At 40.7% G+C, this 23,837-nt stretch overlaps 1 protein-coding gene across 1 annotated transcript; it reads left to right on the top strand.

Annotated features, from left to right (window-relative positions):
- Positions 1 to 5,209: 5,209 nt before the first annotated feature.
- On the top strand, positions 5,210 to 12,185 carry ddx54 (DEAD (Asp-Glu-Ala-Asp) box polypeptide 54). Its single transcript, XM_034547009.1, has 20 exons — positions 5,210 to 5,527; positions 6,231 to 6,357; positions 6,529 to 6,599; positions 6,692 to 6,880; positions 7,039 to 7,088; positions 7,195 to 7,236; positions 7,330 to 7,425; positions 7,515 to 7,636; positions 7,779 to 7,840; positions 8,125 to 8,256; positions 8,387 to 8,597; positions 8,727 to 8,858; positions 8,963 to 9,184; positions 9,271 to 9,344; positions 9,443 to 9,652; positions 10,083 to 10,240; positions 10,352 to 10,462; positions 10,570 to 10,680; positions 10,778 to 11,004; positions 11,541 to 12,185. The coding sequence occupies exons 1-20, from the start codon at positions 5,429 to 5,431 to the stop codon at positions 11,792 to 11,794; spliced, it is 2,700 nt and encodes an 899-aa protein (XP_034402900.1). The 5' UTR covers positions 5,210 to 5,428; the 3' UTR covers positions 11,795 to 12,185.
- The last annotated feature ends 11,652 nt before the right edge of the window (positions 12,186 to 23,837 follow it).

Here is a 23,837-nt window from a genome sequence, read left to right as displayed (position 1 = left end):
TGTGTGTAAAGAAAACACAGTGCGAGAGAAGAACAAATGTCAGCAGTGTGTGGGTGAAGCATATGGTAGGCAGAAGTGGTCAGTTGCTTGTGTGCATGAGGAGGTGTGTGTGTGTGTGTGTGTGTGTGTGTGTGTGTGTGTGTGTGTGTATACTATAACCTGAAAGGAGTGGTCTTACAATTTGGGAAATACTCTAATTTGCTTTCTTGCTGAGAATTAAATGATAATATTGAAATAAAGGAAATGAATAATACCACTGTCATGTTTGAGCATGGTATCAATCTTCTCTTCTAACTCTCTGCAAAAATTATCATAATTTCCAAAATAAAATCCTTATCTTACACTAATTCTAAAAGTAACATTTGAAATATGCACACTCACGAAAACACACACCCACGCACCCGCACAACTCAATCTCAAGACTCTCGTCATGGACATGGGCGATGAATCTATAATAGGACATATTCATCATGTTCATGTTCATATTGCATCAACACAATCACACTGAGTGGTGTGAAGCACAAAAGAGCTGTCCTTGTAAAAGTTCCAATGCTGGTGTGCACATGAACCTTTTGTCTTGACCTTTTCCCTCTTTCCCCATCGTACAGCCCTTGTTCATTCATATTCTGCTGAGCTGCTTGAGCCTTTGAGTGATAAAGCCATGAAAGAGAGACTGAGAGAAGGATGGATTTGAAGGAGGAAGAGGAGGTCCGGCGGTACTACAATGATGAAAGTGAGTCTTCCCCAAGCTGCTCCTTACTTATCTTACGACACAATAGCTGCTTTAAATACCCTTTAAGTCCCGTGTGGTGGCTACTTTGGAGTGACAGTGACAAGAATAGGGAAGGCTACATGGCTTTAAATTCTTGATGAAATTGCAATTAAGACACCAGAACAAGAACTGAGCCCGAGGCTGTGAAAGCAACGACCAAAAAGAAACAACAAGGATGTGAGGAAGAAATACATGAAAAGTTAATTCTGCTCTGTGGGCTTTAATTCTGGTTGTATGTCATCATATATAACTCTCTCCTAGGAGATGAAACTGAAAATGGCCATTAAGTCTTGTGTATTAACCACAGCCCAACGGGTTCTCTGTAGCTTTAATGAGCAATAATCCACGAGTGTTTGGCCACAATACTCCACAACGTGGAAAGATATTCTGCAGGCCACATGCAGCTGAATCAAAACAAAAGCCTGTAAACGGCATTGAGGTTGACTTTGATGTCCCCCCACGTTTGGCTGGTTGGAGAAATCCTCAAGGGTCTCTTTCACTGCACTTTCGGGACAGTTCTTGTGCTTTTGTCACATGTCTCGTGATTATAGCCTTAATGCTGGCACTTTCAGTAAGATTAACTGCTGGAGCCTTGAAGGGAAGCTGCCTTTTTGCACCCAGAATATAAGGTTATTGAAAGTTTGACCGGATGTATGCGCCTCTGCAGTTTTACACCAAAGGGAGTGCAAAGCCGGATTCTCCTTATAAAGCAGAGCGGAGGTCTCAGCAAAAGGCTAAGCTCCACTTATGGAAATGTAAGCACTTCTGAATTTTGCTTTATTACCGTTTAAATTATGTCCCCCCGCATTTTGATATGAGTTAAATATATTTCATAATTCAGATTATTACAGTATGGTCTATATCTTTTGTGCATATTATAATCTTCTATCTCAGAAATCATAAAATTATTCTCGCTGACACCTACAGTTTATTTTTTTATGAGGATTGCAATCCAGCCAATGTCAATTTACTGACCCTCCACACAATGGGTGAGTGGAGGGTCCAGAGAAACTACCGGGTTCACGTAATTATACATCTTCTCAAGCATGTAAGCGCCGCTCCTCTCAGCATCTTATCAGCCCGTGGCATCTTAAGACACACGGTCCAATCAGTGGCCTCGCATGGCTGCTCTGTCTGCCTGCCCTGCACTCCTGAGGGTGAAGCCCAGGGGCCACTCACCATCTGCTGCTGTCACTGGGGGTGGCTCGATCACGTTTGCAGTGCCATGCCAGGACCAGTGCTTGACCCTCTCTTCAACTGCCCTGAGTCTCCCACAGGTTAATCACATCTGCATGATTGCCGATCCAGAAACATATTCTTAACCGGCTCGAATTGGCTACAATTCAATGCACAAACTAGCCGAGGGACAAAATGTTTCAAATCCATAGACGGATCTGAGTTTAGACCATAACAGCAGTTTTCACAGTTTCAACATTTAGTAAATCTCGCATTTCACGATACAATCAGTTTCCAAAGCTGATGATTCTTCTTATGCAGCCATTTCAAACTTTTTGAAGAGCTGTTATCAGATTTTCGAGATTAATTTGCCCCTTGGATGTGCTGCGTCTGGCATGAAAAATCAAACCAGCATTTGAAGGCTTGCTGGAGGGACTGATATGCTGCAGCACATCACTCGCAATGCTAATTGGATGTTTGGACTATTTTTAAAAGGTCCACTGAACCCACGGCCAGCCTTTTAAAGAGCGGTTGATAAATAATTAAATTGACACAGATAGAGTAGAAGAATATTTAACTGCTACCCCCATTTAAAGGCTTAGCTTTACAAACCATCAACTTGATAATCTCTTAATTTAAACATCCCTGCCCCAATCTCCAAAGCTTAGAGGCAGCATCGGCTATACACTCTGCTGCAGAACATCTTTATAAAAATCCAACCTGAGACATGTTGACATCTGTTTTCCTAATTACTTTTATTCAGTGCCCATACAGTCACTGACTCCATCGTGAACCAGCGTATTTGTGTTCTATTTAAATCCATATTATCTTACACAATTTACAACACAGGTTTTTTGAAAGGTCAAATACTCCGCCTTAAGTCGCATATAGCTCAGGATTCAGCTTAGCCCACATAAAGTTCTCATAAATCTATGTATGTTTGTCATTTATAAATCGTATAGATCGTTTGTGAAATCAATGGCAGGGCTCTCCGGGGATTTGTAAAAGGTGGGATGTTATGTAGCCCAAGAGAAAAATCCAAAAATGGTTTTCTTTCATCGCGAGAAACATTAAAAGCCCTGCCTCATGAATAACCAGATAAATAAACTTATGTAGAGATGAAGCGTGATTCAAGAGCATGTTTCAACAGGAGGGCTTGACATTGTGAAAAATAAAGAGTTGAGGCTGCCAGGAGCGTTGGAAGCTGACCAAGAAGAAGAAGAAGCAGTAGGAGAAACCGAGAAAGAAGAAGAAGAAGCTTGCACGTGTGTCCAACATGTCCGCCAACGCCCGTGTTAATTGAATGCCAAATTAAAAACACCAACTCTTTCCCATCTCTGCCAGCTTTATATCTGAATCCTCTTCAGGGCTTTATCACCTGAATCCCCTTTCAGAACAAACGCGGACCCTAGAGGTGGCTTGCTGCACCTATTGCCTGCGTGCCATGCCTCTCTGCTCCCTGCACAGATGTGGCTCCCAGCCACCGCAGCCAGGCTCCGTGAGAGAATATGAATGGCATTAGCTCTGGGCTGTTGCCATGGTGTTGACTTATTTGCTGTACATCAGTCCATTGACTTCAAACAACACATTTTGGCTGCCATATTAGTGTCAGTGTTATCATCCAAAGGACACATTTCCACTGGGTGATTAAAAAATTTAAACTATGGCTGCTTAAAAACAACAAAAAAGTTATAAGCAAATGCAAAAAGTCCTGTAAGATTAAGACATATTGACCAATAGAAAATGTGCATTATTATAAAAGAATAAATACAATCTACACTTTATTCAATGGGTTTCATTAATAACACATACAATAAATTAAAAAAAGGAATTCCAAAGAGATCAGACTAGAAATGAAGAAAAACTCAATTGGGATCTTTTTCTAATTTTGGCATCTAATGAATAACACAATAACTCTGTTTTCATGTAGATGTTTGATGTCTTGGCCATGCTGTTCCTCACATTTTAATGAAACCACATGCAGAAATGTGTTAAGAAGTGAATGTCTTGATTATTAAAAGCTTCAAAGGACACATTTTGAGAAAAATTACTGATCCTAAGCCACTTGAAGCAATATAGCCCATAAGTAAAACATTATATTTGATCCCCATACAGATTCAACTGGTTGTGTAAGATTAACTCAGATTCAAGGTTGTCAAACGAGGATATTGCACATAAGCTTCAGCAGAGCAAAATTCATGAATGGAAGGAGAGCTTTGTTATATCACGAGCAACAACATATTTGAAAAGGAGTGACACATTATTGCTTTGTATAAATACTAACACTATTTTAAACAATGCTTTATGATAGCAGGTTTCTAATACATATGTAATTTAAGGACAGAATCCTAAAATTCGACCACTGCGTGGGCTTGTTTGAAAACCTAGAAATTCTGTCCATAAGCTTATGTTTGTGCAGTGGAATACATTGTTTTGGTTTTTTTCTAATCTTGGAGCATATTTTAGGTTTCCTGCAGCATGAATGTGAGTTGTTGCATGGATGAGTAGGCTTTGCCTGAGAAAATGTCCTATACAGTCACTTTATAAAAAATTATGCAACAAAAAGAAAAGCTCTGATTTCCCATGAGTTTTCAGAACTACATCTCAGCAGCAGAGATTCAGAGATATCTGTGCCATCGTGCACACACATTTCAAACACATTATTAACTGGACTGAACTATTTCTTTAGAATTGTCACGGAAACCAAACCTTTATCTCTGGCATGTGTGCAATAAATGAATAAACAATGGGTAAAGACATTTAGAGATGGTCACTCCACTCTTGCAAAAAAAAAAGAAGATCAAAGACTATATGCCATATCCTAATTAAAGACTATATGCCGGATATAATTTGCTATATCTGAAAATCTGGATTCGAGATTTTGCTCCTCTGCTTCTTATTCACCAGCGCTTATAGATTTCAAACAAAATACCAGGCTTCTCCTCTGAATTAATACAAGTTAAGATGAAGGGGATTGAAAAAGCAAGATTGGAAAATGGTGTAATATGGTGAGATATAGCTGCTGGATTGTTGGCTTTGAAGTAGGCTACAGTATATGATATATGAAACTATGTTGTGAGGAGAACAATGAAAGATAATATCTACATAACTTACAATCTAATGGCCTCAGAGCACGTGGAGATAGTCAAATGTGCATGATTATAGATGTGACACAGGCTACTGATTGGACCTCCATCCGGATTCACACGCTCCGTAGCACTAGATGGCGATGTTGAGTTTCAAGCGACGTACCAGTCACACAGAATGGTAGAAGAAGAAGAAGAAGAAGCAGTAGGAGAAACCGAGAAAGAAGAAGAAGAAGCTTGCACGTGTGTCCAACATGTCCGCCTGCCGTGTTGTTGCGCGTGGAGCAGCAGTGAGCCGTGTTGACTAGTCCTTGCTCGTGTGACGCCGTTTTATTCCAACAGACCGGACAGTAACGTTACCGACGGCCGGCTAAGAGAGCACCGAAGCCCCACGATGGCGCAGAGGAAGAAGCACCTGACGAAGAAGAGGCGATACAACAGGGAGTCGGAGGCGGACTTTCAACTGGCGGCGGAGACTAAGGACGATGATTCTGTAAGCAGCGATATTTTAAGATGACCCACGAAGTGATGAGTTCATCGTAGCGTGTGATGAACGCACGTTGTGTTGAGCACGCGAGGCTCGGTTCCACGCGCAGCTGTTGATGGAGTCGGGGAGTACAGTGGTGGAGCGTTTGACTACAGGTCAAGAGGTCGTCAGGTTTAGTTTCCTGTGCCCCTCCTGTACGTTGATTTCAGCAACTCGTGACCCCTAAATAGTCAAATATGAAATGGTCACATTAGTTATCTGTACATTCTCAAAGTGTTTCTATACAAACTCATTCTGGGAGCTGTTCATTGCACACATTTAATGAAACAAGGGAGATGCTGCAGTGCATGTGTGTACTCATCCACATATCCATCATCAAATGTATTCACCATTGCTTTGATGTTTTGGAAACACACCATTGATTTGAAGACTAATTTTTTACCTACCTCATGGTAGATGTGTGCATAAACAGTCCAGTGAAAGAGACATCATGTGTCCAATGTTCTCAATTTACAATCCAAGCAGTTTAGAACCGTCATCTTATTTCGTCAAAACTATCCAGGGAACATGTGTCGTCCTTGCATTTTAAGAAACGCGTGCCAAGATTGATTCTGCAAAATGCCTTGATAAAAAGAAGTGTTTGTGTTTTTGGTACCTCCTGTCATGTTGTTGGGAAGCGTTTCATGTGTTTTGTTGTTTGTTTCCACAGCCAGGGAACAAACTCATGCGGTTCCCGGCCACAGCAGACTGCCTGTCAGACGTGGAGCCTGACACCAGGCAGCTGGTCAGAGCCCAGAACAAGAAGAAAAAGAAGTCTGGAGGCTTTCAGTCCATGGGTAAGACCTAGTGAAGACTGTACAGGTTTCCCTGCTTGTCCGCTGGTTATCTACAGTATTGGAAATCTAAATATGTATATTTGTTTGAGCTGAAATATCTACTTTAAGTAAAGTCTGATCCACTGTTTCCCCAGAGGCAATATTATTTAACTACAATGTGTATGGTTTCAGGTCTCAGTTATCCTGTGTATAAAGGCATCATGAAGAAGGGTTACACAGTCCCTACGCCGATCCAAAGAAAGGTAAGTCAGTGCCACTTAAAGAATCCCATAATCAAACATTTAGGACCAACAGCAAAACATTTCATGCAAAATCCTTCTCTTCACCACTTCAGACTGTCCCAGTAATCTTGGATGGCAAGGATATAGTTGCCATGGCGAGGACTGGCAGCGGTAAGACGGCTGCTTTCCTGGTGCCCATGTTTGAGAAGTTAAAAGCGCCTCAAGCCCAAACCGGAGCCAGGGCCCTAATCCTGACCCCCACCAGAGAGTTGGCTCTGCAGACCATGAAGTTCACAAAAGAGGTCAGATGAACAGACAGTTAAATGTTTACTATTATTTAATTAGGGGTTGTCCATTGCTACATGTATTCTTTGTGTACATTTTTGAGTTAATCTGCTAAAACTGTCCTTTTTATTTAGTAACTGTACCTGACTTCTGTCACTTTATTTTGGTATTATAGTTGGGGCGATTCACCGGCCTCAGGATTGCTTTGATCCTTGGTGGAGACAGGTGGGTGAACTCTCAATATTTGTGTGCTGTTCGTTGTCTGTTGTACTCAGAGATTTGTGCAATTGTCCTTTTAACTCGGCAATGTCAATTTGTCTTTTTTTTCCAGAATGGATGATCAGTTTGCCGCTCTTCATGAAAACCCCGACATGTGAGTGTTTTAGTTGTAGCGTTGACTCATAATGTCGATTCTCGCTATCCATGCACTGTAACTGGTAATCTGATCTCTGCCCTTTCCCCTCAGAATCATCGGTACCCCCGGTCGTCTCATGCACGTTGTCAAGGAGATGAACCTGAAGCTGCAGAATGTGGAATACGTGGTGTTTGATGAGGCTGACAGGTGAGAAATGGAATAGTTTAAAGGTGTCATATTTTAATTTCACACTTGCATGCATTGTGTGAACTTGTCTGTTTTCTTCCTCCTCTCAGGTTGTTTGAAATGGGTTTTGCCGAGCAGCTTCAGGAGATCATCCGGAGGCTTCCAGACAGCAGACAGACTCTGCTGTTCTCTGCCACTCTGCCCAAACTGCTGGTGGAGTTTGCCAGAGCTGGTGAGATCACTCATCATTTCTGTTTTACATTCATACATCATGATTGAAGATCATCACCGTAACCGTCTTCTTATCATGCATATAATACATTTATGCTTCAGGCCAGAGCTAACTAAATAAGCCTTTTCTTTTATATTTCCAGGGCTGAATGACCCAGTTTTGATTCGTTTAGATGTGGATTCTAAACTCAGCGACCAGATTAAGGTAAAGAAAGAACAGTTTATTAAACATTAAAGGGTTGGTCCTCCCATTGGCACCACGGTTTGAACATGATTAACAAATGAATGATGTGCTCAATAATAATTTATAGTAATTACTGCTGAAATGGGATGTCAGTAACCTCCATCCGAGACCTCTCTGATTTAATTATTTGCTAATTTGAATAAATATGAACAATTTTAAATGTGCATGTTATTGCTGAAGTTTGGAGCTAAATCCCTTCTCTGTCCATCCTGTACACAATCTTAATTTCTCCTGTCTTCCCTCAGCTGTCATTTTTCCATTTGCGCATGGATGACAAGCAGGCGCTCCTGCTTCATCTGCTGAGGAACATAGTGAAGCCTCAGGAGCAGACTGTGGTTTTTGTAGCCACTAAACATCATGTGGAGTACATCAGGGAGGTAAGAGACAAACAGCAGATTAACTCTGTGGCTCTCTTTGTGCATGCTCTCAGTGAACCCACATATTCTCAGTGAGTCCATGTGGTAGTGGCCTCATATTTATGAACATGAACCTTGTTTTGTTCTTCAGCTGCTGACTTTAGAAGGAGTGGAGTGTGCCTACATCTACAGCGCCCTCGATCAGACTGCCAGAAAGATCAATATCGGGAAATTTGTGCATCGGAAAGCCATGGTGCTAATTGTGACTGATGTTGCTGCTCGTGGTATAGATATCCCCATGCTGGACAATGTCATCAATTACAACTTCCCCTCCAAGCCCAAGCTATTCTTGCACAGAGTTGGTAAGCGGCTTGTTCAATGAATCATGACCTCAATTTGCCCGTAGCCAAATTCTAATCACGGGATGAAGTGACCAGTATGATACATTTTAATTTCTTTGGCCATCGTCATCACCTGTCTTTTCCTATCAGGCCGTGTGGGACGTGCTGGACGCAGCGGCATAGCCTACAGTCTGATTTGTCCAGATGAGATGCCTTTTGTCTATGACCTTCACCTCTTCCTTGGAAGGCCTGTTCAGTTTGCCACACCTGAACACACACCAGGTAGGCTTTGCGGATTGCCTGCCAGGACTTCAACGGATGAGTATACTCTTGGATTGATTAGTTGTCATAATCTTTGGCTCTCTGCTGCTCGTCCCCTCCTCCAGATCTAGAGGGTGTGTTCGGTCGCGTCCCTCAGAGTATCCTGGATGACGAAAGTTCTCATTTGTTCACGGCTCACGAGAACTCCCAGGACCTGCACAGTCTGCACCATGTCTCTGAGAACGCCTACAAGCAGTATCTTAAGTCTCGACCAAGCCCCTCACCTGAGTCCTTCAGACGGGTCAAAAACACAGATCTGTCCAGCATGGCTGTCCATCCACTACTAGGTGAGTTTGGACGATGTCCGCTGAAGAAAACATTGACGGTGCTCAGGCAGTAGTTGGTAACAACCTTTTGATTGATCTTGTTTCAGGGTCTGGTTTGGAAAAATTGGAACTGGAGCGCCTTCACATAGTTGATGCCATCAAAGGCTACAAATCCAAATCGGTGAGTTATAGTAGATGATTAATATAGATATCTCACCGTGCAGAATATTTCCTTCTAACCTGTGACCTTAAAATGTTCTCCTTTTTGTCTTCATGTAGACTATCTTTGAAATCAACTCAAACAGTAAGACACAGGCAGGTGATGTCATGCGGGCCAAGCGCTCCAAGGACAAGCGGCTGGTGGACAAATTCAGCAAACAGAGAGTGAACCTGGCTGCAGAAAGCCGTCTGCACCAGCCCGTCAAACCCACCACCACAGCTGACGATGATTTCACAAACAGCACGGGCGAAAACGAGGACGATATGAAGGCAAGAAACTTTCATGCCTCTGTGGTTGAAACCAAGCATCTACAGCCTGTCTCTTGAGCCCAAAGATATTCAGTTTATTATCTATTGATATAAAGAAAAGCAGCAAGCACATTAATCACTCAAAACAGTTAATTTGCTGTTGATCAACGAATCATTAAATTGAATAATCAATGCAGCTCTAAAATATATATATATATATATATATATATATATATATATATATATATATATATATATATATATATATATATATATATATATATATATATATATATGTTTTTTATTTTTATTTTTTTAAAAACCTTTTAATGAGATGGAGCAGCTTCTCTTCTGTGTTAATAATAGTTGCATATCTTCATTTTGTACATGGCACTTAAAATGCTAGCCTCGATGACAATGCTTAATCTGTAATTCCTCATGTTTCCACCAGGGGGTGTTCTCTGTGGTAGTAGGTGGAAAAAAGAGACGTCTGCAGGAAGATGGGGATGATGGGGAAGAAGGAGAAAAGAACAAGAGAAGCAGACAGTCGGGCAAAGATGAGCAGTACTACATCCCTTACAGACCCAAAGACTTTGACTCTGAGAGAGGGTGAGACGTTAAACATTGAGTTTCTTAAAAAAAAAAAAAAAAAGACATCAAAGATGATTACAATGTATTTACCGTGTGATAACCTGTGACATGTGTTCTGTGTGGCTTTAGCTTAAGTCTCGGCACAGAGGGCTCTGCCTTTGAACAGCAGGCCTCCTCAGCTGTCCTGGACCTGATGGGAGATGATGGAAAGTTAAACCAGCACAAGACCATAATGAAATGGTAAACATTAAAATTCACTCAATCACTCTCTCATCCTCTTTCTGACACCTCATGCTTCTGATTCTGCCATTTATTACCCTAATTCAGTGTCTCTCTGTCATTTGTAGGGATCGTAAAAAGAAGCGCTTTGTGAGAGAAGATGGAAAGGAGGACCAGAAGAAGAGGATCAGGCTAGATGGTGGACAGGTCATCGAGAACAAGAAGAACAAGAAGAACTTGTATCCTCTTTGTACTTGTTTACTATTACAGTTCTCTCTCACTCGGACAATGTTTAGCTGCTGTGTTGAGATGTTGTTTCACTTAACCACACGTCAGTTACGATGAGTGGAAGAAAAAATACAAGGTCGATGATGGAGGATCTGGCTCAGATGGAGAAGGAGGTGGAGGAGGTGGAGGAGGTGGAAGAGGAGGAAGAGGTGGAAGGGGTGGAAGAGGAGGAAGAGGAGGAAGAGGCGGAGTACGCGGAGGAAGGAGTCCAGGAGGAGATGGCGAAGGAAGAGGAGGATTTGGTGGAGGATTTGGTAGAGGAGGACGAGGAGGAGGTAGGAGAGCAACTGTAATCTTAACTTGAACATTTCAGAACTAATCCTTTCCATCGGAGAGGCCAAAACTGTAATTGTTCAAATTTACTGACTAAATCAAAAGTTTACCCGTAGGTTAAATTATTTGATGCATCCCTGTAATATGATATTAAATAACCAAACAAGATATAAAGTGTTGTAAGCTTTCGAGGTTAGTTGGTGGATTCTGCTACTGTTGAACAGAGCAAGGTTCATTGTTTCCAGTCTTTGTGCTAAACTAACTGGTGTCTATTGACTGGATACGAGCAGTATTGATGTTCTCGTCTAACTTAAAGTTAAATGATATTTTTCTCCAAAATGACGAATTATTCCGTATTGCCATTTTGAATCTGAATTACCCAACCTGCAAAGTTGGTGTGAAGTTTGTCTGCTTTAATTTCCAACAAGAAGGCAAAATCTCTTTGTACATTAAAAGTCTATAGTTTGAGAAATAATTTTGTACTAAATGTACTATCAATTGTTTATTTCTTTTCTTTTCTTTACTCTCCGTCTCTCAGGTCGTGGTCGTGGCCGTAATCCAAACTTCCAGAGCCCCGTCGGAGCGCAGCAGACGCCCGGTGGCCTCAGAGTTCGCTCAGAGCTGAAGACCAAGGACCAAATCCTGACTCAGCGCAAGAAAGACGCGAAGCACCACTTCCTGCAGAGCGGAGGCCTAAAAAACAAAAACAAAAACAAAAAGTTTCTCGGAGAAGTTAAGAAGTCAGGTTTTGGACGGGGTCAAAAGAAGGGCAAGATGAGGAAGAAACTCTGAGAACTCTCACAGAGGAACGATGGCGTGAGATGGACGGAGTTGAGGAAAGCATTTCTACCCTGTAGAGATGAACTGCTTTACATTTGGCAGAGTATGTATAAGAATAATCCAGTGAACTGGAGTTTCCTCTTTTCTGCGTGTTGGCAGATTGTTTTTGAGTACTAAGATATTTCTATACACTTAATTAACTGGCAAAATACAGACGTGATTATGATAATATTCTGTGTCTTCAATTGCAGTTGCATGTTGATACAAGCAACGAAAGTGTGTTAATGATGTGGCTTTCCAAAAATATATACATTTTTATTCTTGAAGCTGAGACTGTTAAGTGTCCCTGATGTACATATATCTGCATTAAATACTGATTCTGGTCCATAACTTACAGAAAGCGGGAATGTGTCTGGAAGAAAATCTTTAAGAAGTGAGGCTCTGGCTACATATGGTATGACAATATAGCTCCATTAAACGGGGTTATAGTGGCGGGGGAACGGTGGTCTGACCTCTATCTGGTATTCTTTTGTACATTTTAGTTTCTGTTTTCAATCGAAGCCCAGTCGGGGTAACCACAGGCTTTTAAAGGATGTTTGATGTGACTTTGTTCTCCGTCGTCGGCCTTCATATTTGTTGGTATGTCGTTTCTTCCTGCTGGTTTAAAGTCTGGATCTTTCCCAGTTTGTGCCCCAGAGGATGATGTGAATGACAAATGAGGCACTGGTTTGTGCGAGTGGCTTTTCTGAACCTCAAACCGGACTACTACTTCTGGAAGACTGACGGTCCCAAAGCCTTTAGCTGCTCTTTATTTTTCCCTTTTTTGTAATCCCCCAAATGATGTGTTCAGTGAACGAGCTGGGACCAATGGTTCTGTTATTTTCTATGTTTAGTTTTCTGCTAATACCTACCGTAGTTAAAAATAGTACAGGAACATTATACGGTACAATGCTGCACTCTTTTGGTGGAAAACTATCACTGCAAGTGTATCAGAGCGTCCCAGCCCACTGCTCATCACTTTGCAGTAAGGCGGGAGAAGATTTGCTATATAATAAGTCTGACTTCTTTACAAGTGAGTTAGGTGTCAGTTATAACTGACAATTATTAGAAATATGTCCATTTATCCAAAATTGAAAAGATTGAACATATTATTTACACAAATCTAAAGTGTGTATAGTGATATTTAAGTATGTAGATTCAAATGTGTTATTCACATTTACTGTTATGGATTACTTTTAGTATCATACTGTATTTAGTTTTTATTATGTCTTTCAGGTTCTTTCCTTGAATATGTATTTAATATCAAGGCTTGATGAGTTTAGATTCCCACCAATCCAAATGAAACAATTGTGCTGTTAATTAAATTTGCATTAAGTCATAGTTTTAAATTTATTTAAAGTGATATTCGTTGTTTTGTTTTTCTTCTGTTAATGTCTTGGTCGCTTCATATCTGAGAAGAGTCGCATCCAACAGTTCTTTTTCTGGCCACGTGTCAAATGATCATGTAATTTATTTCCTGTCGTTGATCATCAGCAAAAGGAGTATTCTCTCCTCTCCTCAGCTGCTGGAAAGGTGCAAAACATGACCACATGGACAGCAGCCTGAGAGGAATGAGCAGCACGACAACAAGAGTGAGGCAGACGAGTAGTTTACTCCATCTGGATGTGGTTACTGTGCTCGCTAGGCGTACATGCCATCATGGGTTATTCATGGCTGCACTGAATCAAGGGCTGAGATTTGTGCCTTCCAGTCGTCTGTGAATGCTGCTAAAGATGGAAGAAAATGGGTGGTAGGTGGATAATGTATTTTGTCCAAACACAGCAGGGTCGTCATGGAGATTGTCACAGGACAAACACCAGAACAGTCATATTTCATCGTAGGGTGATCTTCCAAATAACATGTTCATAAAACACACCAGGTGCTCTGTCTAGGGGATAAAGCAAGTTAAGTTTCAGGTTTCTATGTAATTTATGGCCTGCCACAACTATCAATATTGTATGAATGAAAAAAAATACAAGATATGGAATGTACATGTATACATTTGCACAATAATGTCAAACAGTTTGGTATAGATACAATACAGCTACATATTATAAAAGCAATGGACACTAGTTAATTTTTGATACATAATGCCAAATGCATTTATGTATACTTTGCACTATAATTCTATATGACTAAATGAATCATGAATTATGTTTTTGAATGCTCTACTTGCATTATTGAAATAGCTTCTCAGTATGTATTATTTGCATTTGCTGAGCAGACTACATTCATAGTACATTTCATGTGGGATAGAGCATTATAATAATAATACATTAATTTATATAGCACCTTTAAAAACAGAGTTTACAAAGTGCTCTACATATAAGCAAGGTAAAAACATCAATACAAGTAAACATTTCAGAAAATACATGAGGCAAAGGAGACAATGCCATATAGGCAATGAACACAATAGAGGAATAGAAAATTACAAATACAAAATAAAGCAGAACAGACAAACTAAAATAGGGGAAACTGCATAAAAGGACGACATCACTTAAAAGCAGTTCTATAAAAATGGGTTTTAAGAAGTGATTTAAAAGAAGCTACTGATTCTGCTAGTCTTATCCCCCTCAGGTAGGTCGTTCCAAAGTCGAGGGGCTCTGATGGCAAAAGCACGGTCACCCTTTGATTTAAGCGTTGACTTTGGAACGGCCAGAAGGGCCTTGAAGGGCCTTGAAGGGCCTTGAAGGGTCTTGAAGGGCCCCACCGGAGGATCTAAGGCTGCGAGCTGGCTCATATGGGGCTAACATTTCAATGATGTAGCTTGGGGCCAGACCCAGGCGTGCTTTAAAAGTGAGCAGCAAAATCTTAAAATCAATTCTAAAACTAACAGGGAGCCAGTGGAGAGAGGCCAGGACTGGAGTCATGTGAAGCCGTCTGTTAGAACCAGTCAGAAGCCGAGCTGCTGCACTCTGGACTAGTTGGAGGCGGGAGATGGATTTTTGATTCATGCCGGAAAGGATTCATTCACACACACACACAATCGTTTGGTCAGCAGCTATATGTACAGAAGGGTCAAAGGTCAAGGTGCCATGTTCTGAGGAAGTATGTCCCAATTGAACACGTTCTGTATGCAACAGTGCACGTCGTGAGAGCAGCTGCAGATGTAATGTAAGTAAAGAGAAACCGTGATCAGTTTGGACACCAGCTTGAATCTCAGTTGAGTGTGTCGTGTGCAGACATGCTGTTTACACATCTACGCTCAACATGTTTACATCACTGTTGTTGAGCGTTGTGTGTGGAGGAAGTCCCGACTCAGGTGAGCTCTGAATTCCATTTATAGTTCATTAAATAGTAAAACTACTAACAATAATGAAACCATGAATCTAAAAGTCCTGAATTTAATTCATTTTTATTTCAAGTGAAGAGTGAGGGGAGTTACCTAATGTCTCTTCAAGGTGGAGATTTAAATTATAATATAATGCTGAAAAGTTTAATGAATAATTTATAATTTTTGCAATATATTTTGTGAGGAAATTCTAAGTTTGCAATGTAATCACTAATATTGCTCTGTCAGGTAGGCTAAATACACCACCTACTACATGGTCTTCCTCTGAAGTAGAAGTAGCTTACATAGGCTTTCTTTCTGAAATACAAATATTAATACTGCAATACTTGCTCAGTAAAAGTCCTGTACTCAAATTGTTACTCAACATCAATTATACTGGATAGTTTAATGTATAATATTGCATTATATTTGTTATTATTATACTTATAATTATACTCATTTAGTTGCATACCTTGCCCCCTGCTGTTTGTATCCCATGAGTGCATTTCACTGATGTTTCTGAGGAGCAGTGATTGGGTGTGTGACACAACTATGTCAAGACAGGTGTATTGTGCACAGTGTCAAGTGTGGAGTTGTTTGAAACTTTCTCAGGAACTGCTGCGACAAAGAGCAACGCCACAGGCCGAGCATTCGGCCCCTTCTGAACACTGCACGAGTTTCAACTGACCGATAAAACTTACACCTGAAAAAACCATGTGCTGCCTATGAAAAGTTATTTGTGGAAAGCAGCATCCAGATTGGGCATTTGTACCGTCTGTCCTCTAACTATCTGCGACCAGAAGGAACTGGATTGAAGGAGGTTCTGTTGCACATGATATCAGTTAAATCCTCACGCAGAGATACTGAGCTACAGCCGGCCTTTACCTCATATCCCGTCCTCTGTGAAACCATCCCTCACCCCTCCCTATCGGTCTGATGGCCCCGCTCCCCGTCCCAGCGCTCTACAGTCATCAGGAACAGCAGCTTTATCTTTGTTTAGAGTTCCCAGGACTGACACAGCATCCACTTGAGATATGCCAAAGAGCCTGAGCTTTAGAGTACTGCTGGGATATAAATGCTCGGCAGGAGTTACAGCTGTGCGTAGCTGCAGAGGACCTTGTCTGACCATTGTCCACAATGTGAGAGGGCTGAAAATTAAACGTTATTAATTACATTTCTGTGTATACTTTGCATGCCTGCTGGTCATGGCTTTGTCAATCAACTCATACCATGTCACAAAGATTGACCTATTGGTTTCAGTTCATCTCTGTGTCTTATAGAACAGCATTTCTCCACTTGTTTGTGCCTTAAAGGACCCTCTGCCATCAAAGTATGGGTCCGCTGACTTTTTAGCAAGAAAGACAATATTTTATTACACTTTAATTGTCCATGTTTGATTTTCTGACAACATGGCTCATGAGCTGACTCTTGAAACAGGGCTGCTGGTCTTTAAGTGCACTAACGGCATCAATAACATGCAGCTGCCTGGAAGATAAAATAAATAACGTATGAGTTATGAGTTTAGACATCCAAAACATTTAGCAGGTACTGCATTGAAGAACAATAAATGCTAAAGGCAGAAAGTCACTGAGAGCTTTCAGTCAATTTAATTTAATGGAACAATGTTTCTAACAAAGATTATCATCACTCTAGTGTTATTGATCTGCTCTGACTCTGAGCTGATAACACTGTCTGTTACTCCAACACAGGGGACAAAACAAAACTTGCCTTTGTGGAAAGATTTCTTGAAATGCATTATATATTTAATGTAATGGTTGATAATCTCAGCAGTCATGTAAAACATATATGTACATGATTTGAATGGGCTAAAACATTTAAGAAGTGGTATGGTCCTTTTTATATCAGGGAATGCTTTGGAATACAAAAAACCCTCCTTACCCAGTGACTTTGTGTTGCCCTCTAGATATATAAACAATGTGTTGAGAATTCTTTCCCATAATTATCTCGTTAATCTTAATCCACTATCAAAGCAATTATCTGTTTACAGATATGTGAGTGTGTTGTGTCTCTTTTATTCTGTCCTGAGCAGCCGTCCCTGCAGTCTGGCTCTCTCTTCCAATGATAAGATTGCTGCCCTTTCTCAGGCTATCGCTTACAAGGCAAAAGACCACTTGAGGAATGACCGGGCCAACATGACTGACATCAGCCGCTCTTGCCTCATGCAATTTCATTCTCCTAATGACTCATTAACTCACGTCTTAATGGGACTTTTTTTGTTGTAATAAGGGCATCCGTTGCTGCCCTCTCAGACTGGGGGGAGCTGAGACGTTGTTAGTTTCAACTGCTGGTTGGCTTGGGTTTATTGTGATATTATAATTACAACGCTGTGGCTTTGCTTTGGACAACAAGTCGCTCACGAAGATGTCTGGAACAACCAAACATGCAGACGCTTCAAGGAAACCTTAAATTAGCTTGATCGTCAGGGGAAAAGGGGTGTCACTAGGACTTTTTTCTCGGGGCCAGAAACTTCCTAATTAGAGATAGAAACGTCTGTTGGGGTTGTGTTGGCTGCAGGCCATTTACAGTAAGTTGAATAAGAACCACATTGGGAAAATGATCACACAGATCTCAATCCCTTTGAAAACCCTACCAATTTATATGATGAAGTGTGACGAGCTGATGTTCAGAAATGTCTATAACACAGTGAATGAAAATACACTTTTTTAGGCATGATCTACTAGTAACTTCTAATATTTAGTTACTCTAAACTATGTATATACTGAACCTCTTTTAAAAACGTTCCTGGTACTTCTCAATTATTCCTGGTAACTAGGAACCTCCTGATTTGCAGCATTCACCTAACCTGGCTAAAAATAAGCCACATGCTTGACTTTTAGTGGCCTTCTAATTTGTAATCATTATTTGTGGATGTTAAGTAACAATGCTTTTAATATATCGGTGATTTCCTGTGGATTTGAAAGTGTCAGCGACAATTATTTAAGATTTACAGATGCACCACATAAATATTCAGCTGTCTCATTATAATCCCTTTCCTAAATTTTCAAGTATCCAATCTTTCTGATTAAGCCGGAAAGAACCGTGCCGCCTGAAACACCCACCACCTGCCAATTTTAAATGTAAAGAACATCTTTCATTGCCAGAGAGCTGTGTCTCTGTTATGATCTGTTACTGCTGTCAAGCCGTAAATCTGGATGCACCCTCTGAGAAAGGAAAGGCTTTTCAGCGGGGACTATTACGTCTAAAGCAAGCTGCGAGACGGTGTTTCCGCAGCTCGCCTTTGTGCCATGAAAATGACATAAAGTCAGCACGCAAAGGCCTCTTTTTTTTCTTCAGTTTTGAGCCTCTTTTTCTTTTTTATTGCCCTCAGCATCTTCCAACATTTTCCATAGTTTCTGTCATTGGGACCGCAAACCCTGAAAATAGTGCTTGCTGGGTGTGTTGTGTGTATTCTAAAGTGGCAAAATGGCACATGAATGTATATGTGGTGAAGTTGGTTAACTGAACAACCAAAGGGCAGAGAAATACTTCTCATGAAAGCTAACGTTTCGATTCTGCAGGTCTACCAAAAATATTGACATCAATACAATTGATCCACAATTAAGAGAGCTGACATTGAATTAGAGGATGTGTTTGTGTGAATGACTTTACAAGAGAGACTACTGCGTGTTTTGCTGTTAGGGGGGGAAACATGTTGGCATGGAGCCACGCTGGATCTGGACTCAGAGAGGGTTATTTTGGGGGATGCTCAGGTGCCTGGGGCCCCGTCAGAAAGCCCATATAAAGAGGTCCTCTCTGGGTGGGTGGAAAGTGGGTTATCAGCTTCAGTGTCGCTACTCGATGGGGCCAACTCGTTTGCATCTAGTCAACACCTTCCGCCCCTCTCTGGCTCAGATCCTAAAGCGACCCCTGACCTTACAGAGCACTTTGAATACATCTCCTCCTTCCACATTTCCTCTTACACTCTACCACTTCCTGAACCAATCAATTCAATTTCACACTAAACACATTTATTTATCCACAATACTCTCTTTTCAACCCTTTCCAAGTCCCATCACTCGCCCCTTTATCTGTTTTACATTATTGATGAATGGGAAGAGCAGAGGTGTTTTCTGCTATGACCATGTCACGACAGTACCTTGGGGTTAATGGGATTTCAGTGTAAAGCTGAGCTAAAATCACTGTACTTATAAAGATATGCACATTTAGTGCAAGTGTGACTATGTAACTGTCAAACTTCTGATAAAGCAAAACAATAATCAATTAGTTCATACATTTGCACTATACAGCAGGGATAGAGTCATACTCCTCAATGTATTTATCCTTCTTATAGACATACAAGACATTAATTTAAGCAATGCCAGTGCATCCTAATCTGCGTTGTAAACATGTTTCTGATATTGTACAAGACTAGCATATTGAAAAATGTTATTACCACATTTTTCCATTCTTCCTTCTCTTCCCGTCTCTCCTTTCCTTGTCTAAGGAATGTTTTCCCAGACTCTCTTTTCACCCTCTGTGAACGCTCTGTCTCTCTGTGGTTACGCACTTCATTTGTCTTCCCCAGGATCAGAGAAACACCAGAAATCTAAATAATCACTGGACATTGAAGTAGCAGAAGGCTTAAGACAAACCCTGGATAACAAGATGACACAACCTGTTAAGACAGAGCTCTTGAGAAGCTGGCCACTCCAACACATTATTTTATTCGTCAGTAGTCATATTTAACCAGTATTTCAGGATGCTTTTAAAAACTAAAGCCTATTTGATTATTTCTTTAATATCAATATTTTCCTTTGACATTTTAAAGCTTTGAAAATGTGTAATTATTCATTTGGTGTTAAAAAAAAATCTATGTGGTCATTTTGATTTTATTGACAGTGATACACTAAGTTGTATATGTAAAATGCATTAATCATGAACATTTCCATCACTTTAATATTGCATATTATAATCAACCTGTCAAGGGTACTAAAAAGATAAAACAGAGAGTCTATATATTCCATTATATAAGCCCAGATATGGAAATAGCTTTAATTATTTTATTTCCTCCAGCTGATAAAAAGCCTTTGACGCATACCTGTGGCCACATAATACAATATTATATTATTTAATATTGAATACAACTATTGCTTTGCTTTACTTTCATGTAAGGTTTTACGTATGTTCTTTATATATTCTTATACTTTTCTTGAAAATAATGTTATAGTGTCAGCCCAGAGAAAAGCCATTTAACACTGCACTTAACTTGCCTACCAAAAGATGGAGCTACAGCCATTGTCCAAAGTCAGACAGAGAAGACTGGAAACCGGTGGGCTTTTCTGGGCCTCCCAGCGAGGTTTGAGTTCTGGATGTTTGTGAGTGGGCTTGAAGTGATCGTAGTGTCAGGGTCGTCAAACTGGACAGTGTAGAAAAGTTTGTGTTGGGAGCCATTCATCAGGGGTCACTCAAAAGTTAACACTATGCAGTAGTATTGTAGGGCTGAATGGAGGAGTCCCTTAAAGCCTTATACATACATATATTGCAATGCAACTACAATTATAGTTGCATTGACTTGCGAAGGGGAGGAGGAGTGCTGTAACCTTTTCCATAAGGAGATTTGAGGGCTGTGATTGGTTGACGACTATTTTCCCATCTCTCTTCCTCACTCATGCTTTCTCCCCACCCCCTCCCGCCAGACCCTGGATGGCACGCAAGGCCCTGACCACCGCCGCAGCATGGCGCCGAGGGGGTACAGAGTTTGTGTGTGTGTGTGTATGTGTGTGCATGTTGTGTGCGTCGGCCCCTTTGGAGGGCCGAGACCCCGGATATGTTGTGGAAGTGTGCAGTGGACAGGGGCCAGACAGGATGTGACCTCCTGGAGGAAGCTTAGCCGGCCCTATAGGCCAAGTGGCTATCAATCAACACCCTTTGTCCCGCCCCCAACTGACCACTTCAAACGCACGGATAGATTAGACCTATGGCCAGCTCTTTTTATTGATCTTTTATATAAATTAGCAAATTATAATTGCATCGCTCATGGTCAAGAAGACTATGTTCAAGTATGAATGAACGGAACCATTTCTCAATAAGAAAAGAATTGTACCGTTCAGCAACTAGCTATTTTCATTTTTCCTTCGCTGATAGAAAACCGTGAAAGTTATTTTTTCACGTTGGATAAAATATGTTTGATTTGCTGCAGAAAATTAGTATTTTTGCTGGGTTGCTGTGATAGATCCAGTTCTATCTATGGATCCACCAGCAGTCACCTTTGCTGTTTAATTACAGAATGTGACCCAGATCTGTACCGGTCACCTGTAGTTGCCGGAAATGATTATTTATTACTCGTTTGGACCCCACTGTAATTTAGCAGGGCCACTTTCATTACTCCCAATCCATGGTAACAGCAGATCAAAGCTCCAGGTTGATTCTCCTCCTCTGCATGCTGTCCGGGGTCGAACCTGCACTTCGGACAAATAGCCAACAGGTCAGGAACTCAGTTCCGCTGAGGGTAGAGGCCAAGGGCCCAGGACTGACCCGACACCAATGCCACTGTGAACTGTGTCCTCTGGCTTTCAGTTTCAGACAAAGTACATCTTTTGTTCCGTGGCGGTGCAGAGATGGTTGCTTTGGTGATGATAATGATGATGTATTTATTATGACTCAAGTTTTAATTGTTTGCATTGTTAGTAGCCAGTGCTGTGATAATCAGATCTTTGTTACATTTGACAATACCAGGATCAAAATCAAGACTGTGCCGCAAAAAGGTTACCATTGTCAAATTTTCCCTCTATTGTGGCGATAACAACAAACATCTGGAGGTAATGGAAAGTTCATTCCAAGTTTGCTACAACACTAAATTGCACGTGTTGCTGTGGAAGGAAAAAGAAGTATCCTAAAGTAGAGCAAATAACCAGTTTACTTTTGTTGCACATATGATGATTTTATTTATATCCTGACCTCTTTCGAGTATACCCACCCATTTAGTTCAGTCTTGAAAAAGAGAAGTAGGCTGTTATATATGGGAAAAAACACTCTTCATCTCCACTCATTTGGTATTTTTGCACAAAAGGATATAAGTGGAAAAACTCACTGGCCCAACAGGCTAAATATTGGGCAAGAGGACAGGAGTTAATAGACATATGGATATCTCAGTGTTGTCTGTGTCTGGGGAAAAAAGTGCTAAAGGTGCTAATTAACAGAGCTGTCAGTGGTTCCTTGAAGTGAAGTGAACTTGCCGATAAGCAGAGTGGCTGGTGGAGGGAAACTGATGAGGCCCCCAAGCCATCTGGACCTTGTTCTCCCAGAGAGCAGGGCTGTGGCACAACAAGCCTATCAACAGTAAAATATGCAGAAAATATCACCTGATTTTGTTTTTAAAACATGAAAACAAGTGTCAGGTTACAGTGATGACAGGTCTTGGAGGTAAACAGGTAATATACTCTTTGGTAAAGTAAAGATTTGGTGGCATTAAAGGTTTCGTGCATGCAAGTTCACCAGAATTTGCTTACTAAAAAAGATATCTGTTTCTGAATGTTGACATCTTTCCAGAACCAGCTTCACATTGTTGTGTCCTTTTACTTGCTGCTTTACATCTAAACCCAAAATGTTTTGGGTCAAATCTGTTTCTTGTAACATATTTGTTGGAGAAATTACCTGAAAAAACAAATGCATGTGGACTGAAAGTTGCACAGATGAATAAGAACACGTGAGATTGTGCTTTTAAATCATTCAATGTGTGGGGTCTTATTTTCTGGATAATTCTAGAAAAAAAACCAACTGGACTTTGATGGATATTCTCTCTCTTTTCAGTCATCTTTCGCAGTGGAGCTTTGCAGCGCTAAAGTGCTATCCTGTGACTCTGGAAGGCCTGCGTAGCTCATCTCCTGCAGGTAATCAACCATCATTCATTCATGAGGCTGTGAGTGTTCAGGAGAGACTCTGGATCTCCCCTGCTGCTTCTGCCAACAATACATCCTGCTACACGTTAGAGAACATGACAACTGCACTCCCTCCCAGCTCATTGCACCTGAACACACTCCTCTATCTCATGACATGATAGGTCAAATCAGATCTCTCACATACGGTTTGGTAAGTCAGCCTGCTTCAAGGGGGCTGAGGAAGGACTATAGATTATTATATCAAATTACACCTTGTACATATAATTGTGTATTAGCCTTCTCAAATCTCTCTCTTTGCTATGTTTGGTTCCATAGTTTTAGATTTGTAACTGTTAATATATGCAAACTGAACTGTTCTCTGTTCTACCACTAACACATAGGTGTGCTCTGCGTAGTTTTTAAGATAAATAAATCAATAAAGAATAGATTTATATTTTAATGTCAGCAGCACATGCATAGCATAAGGCTGTAAAGTTGTATAATGTTGCAAAACTTCCATTTTTATTTGACACCCCCAAAAAAAAGAACACAATGAATGAAATTGTACCTGCACCAGAGGGCAACTTGATAGCTTTGCTTCCCCAATAAATGAAACGAATGTGAGTATTTTCCAAAGTGTATCAATGACTTCTGTAAATCCAGAGTTGTGCATTCATTATTATTTGTGACTGTAGTTCTAAAGAAGCTACAACTTCTATAACCACCATCGCAGGATGGTATTGATAATCCTGCAATGACGTCTGGTTATGATCCATATACTTTGATCCGAAAGACCGACAATATATTAAGAATGAATAATACTTGTTTTAAAACGTTTTTTTTAGTAGATATCACATTCTACAAAATGTTGGGAACACCGATGAAACTGCAAATGACAAAGGTACTA

This window comes from Cyclopterus lumpus, chromosome 12, assembly GCF_009769545.1.
Source record: "Cyclopterus lumpus isolate fCycLum1 chromosome 12, fCycLum1.pri, whole genome shotgun sequence".
Classification (NCBI taxonomy): domain Eukaryota; kingdom Metazoa; phylum Chordata; class Actinopteri; order Perciformes; family Cyclopteridae; genus Cyclopterus; species Cyclopterus lumpus.
The sequence above is the reverse complement of the archived record's forward strand: the minus strand, read 5'-3'. Positions and strand labels throughout refer to the sequence as shown.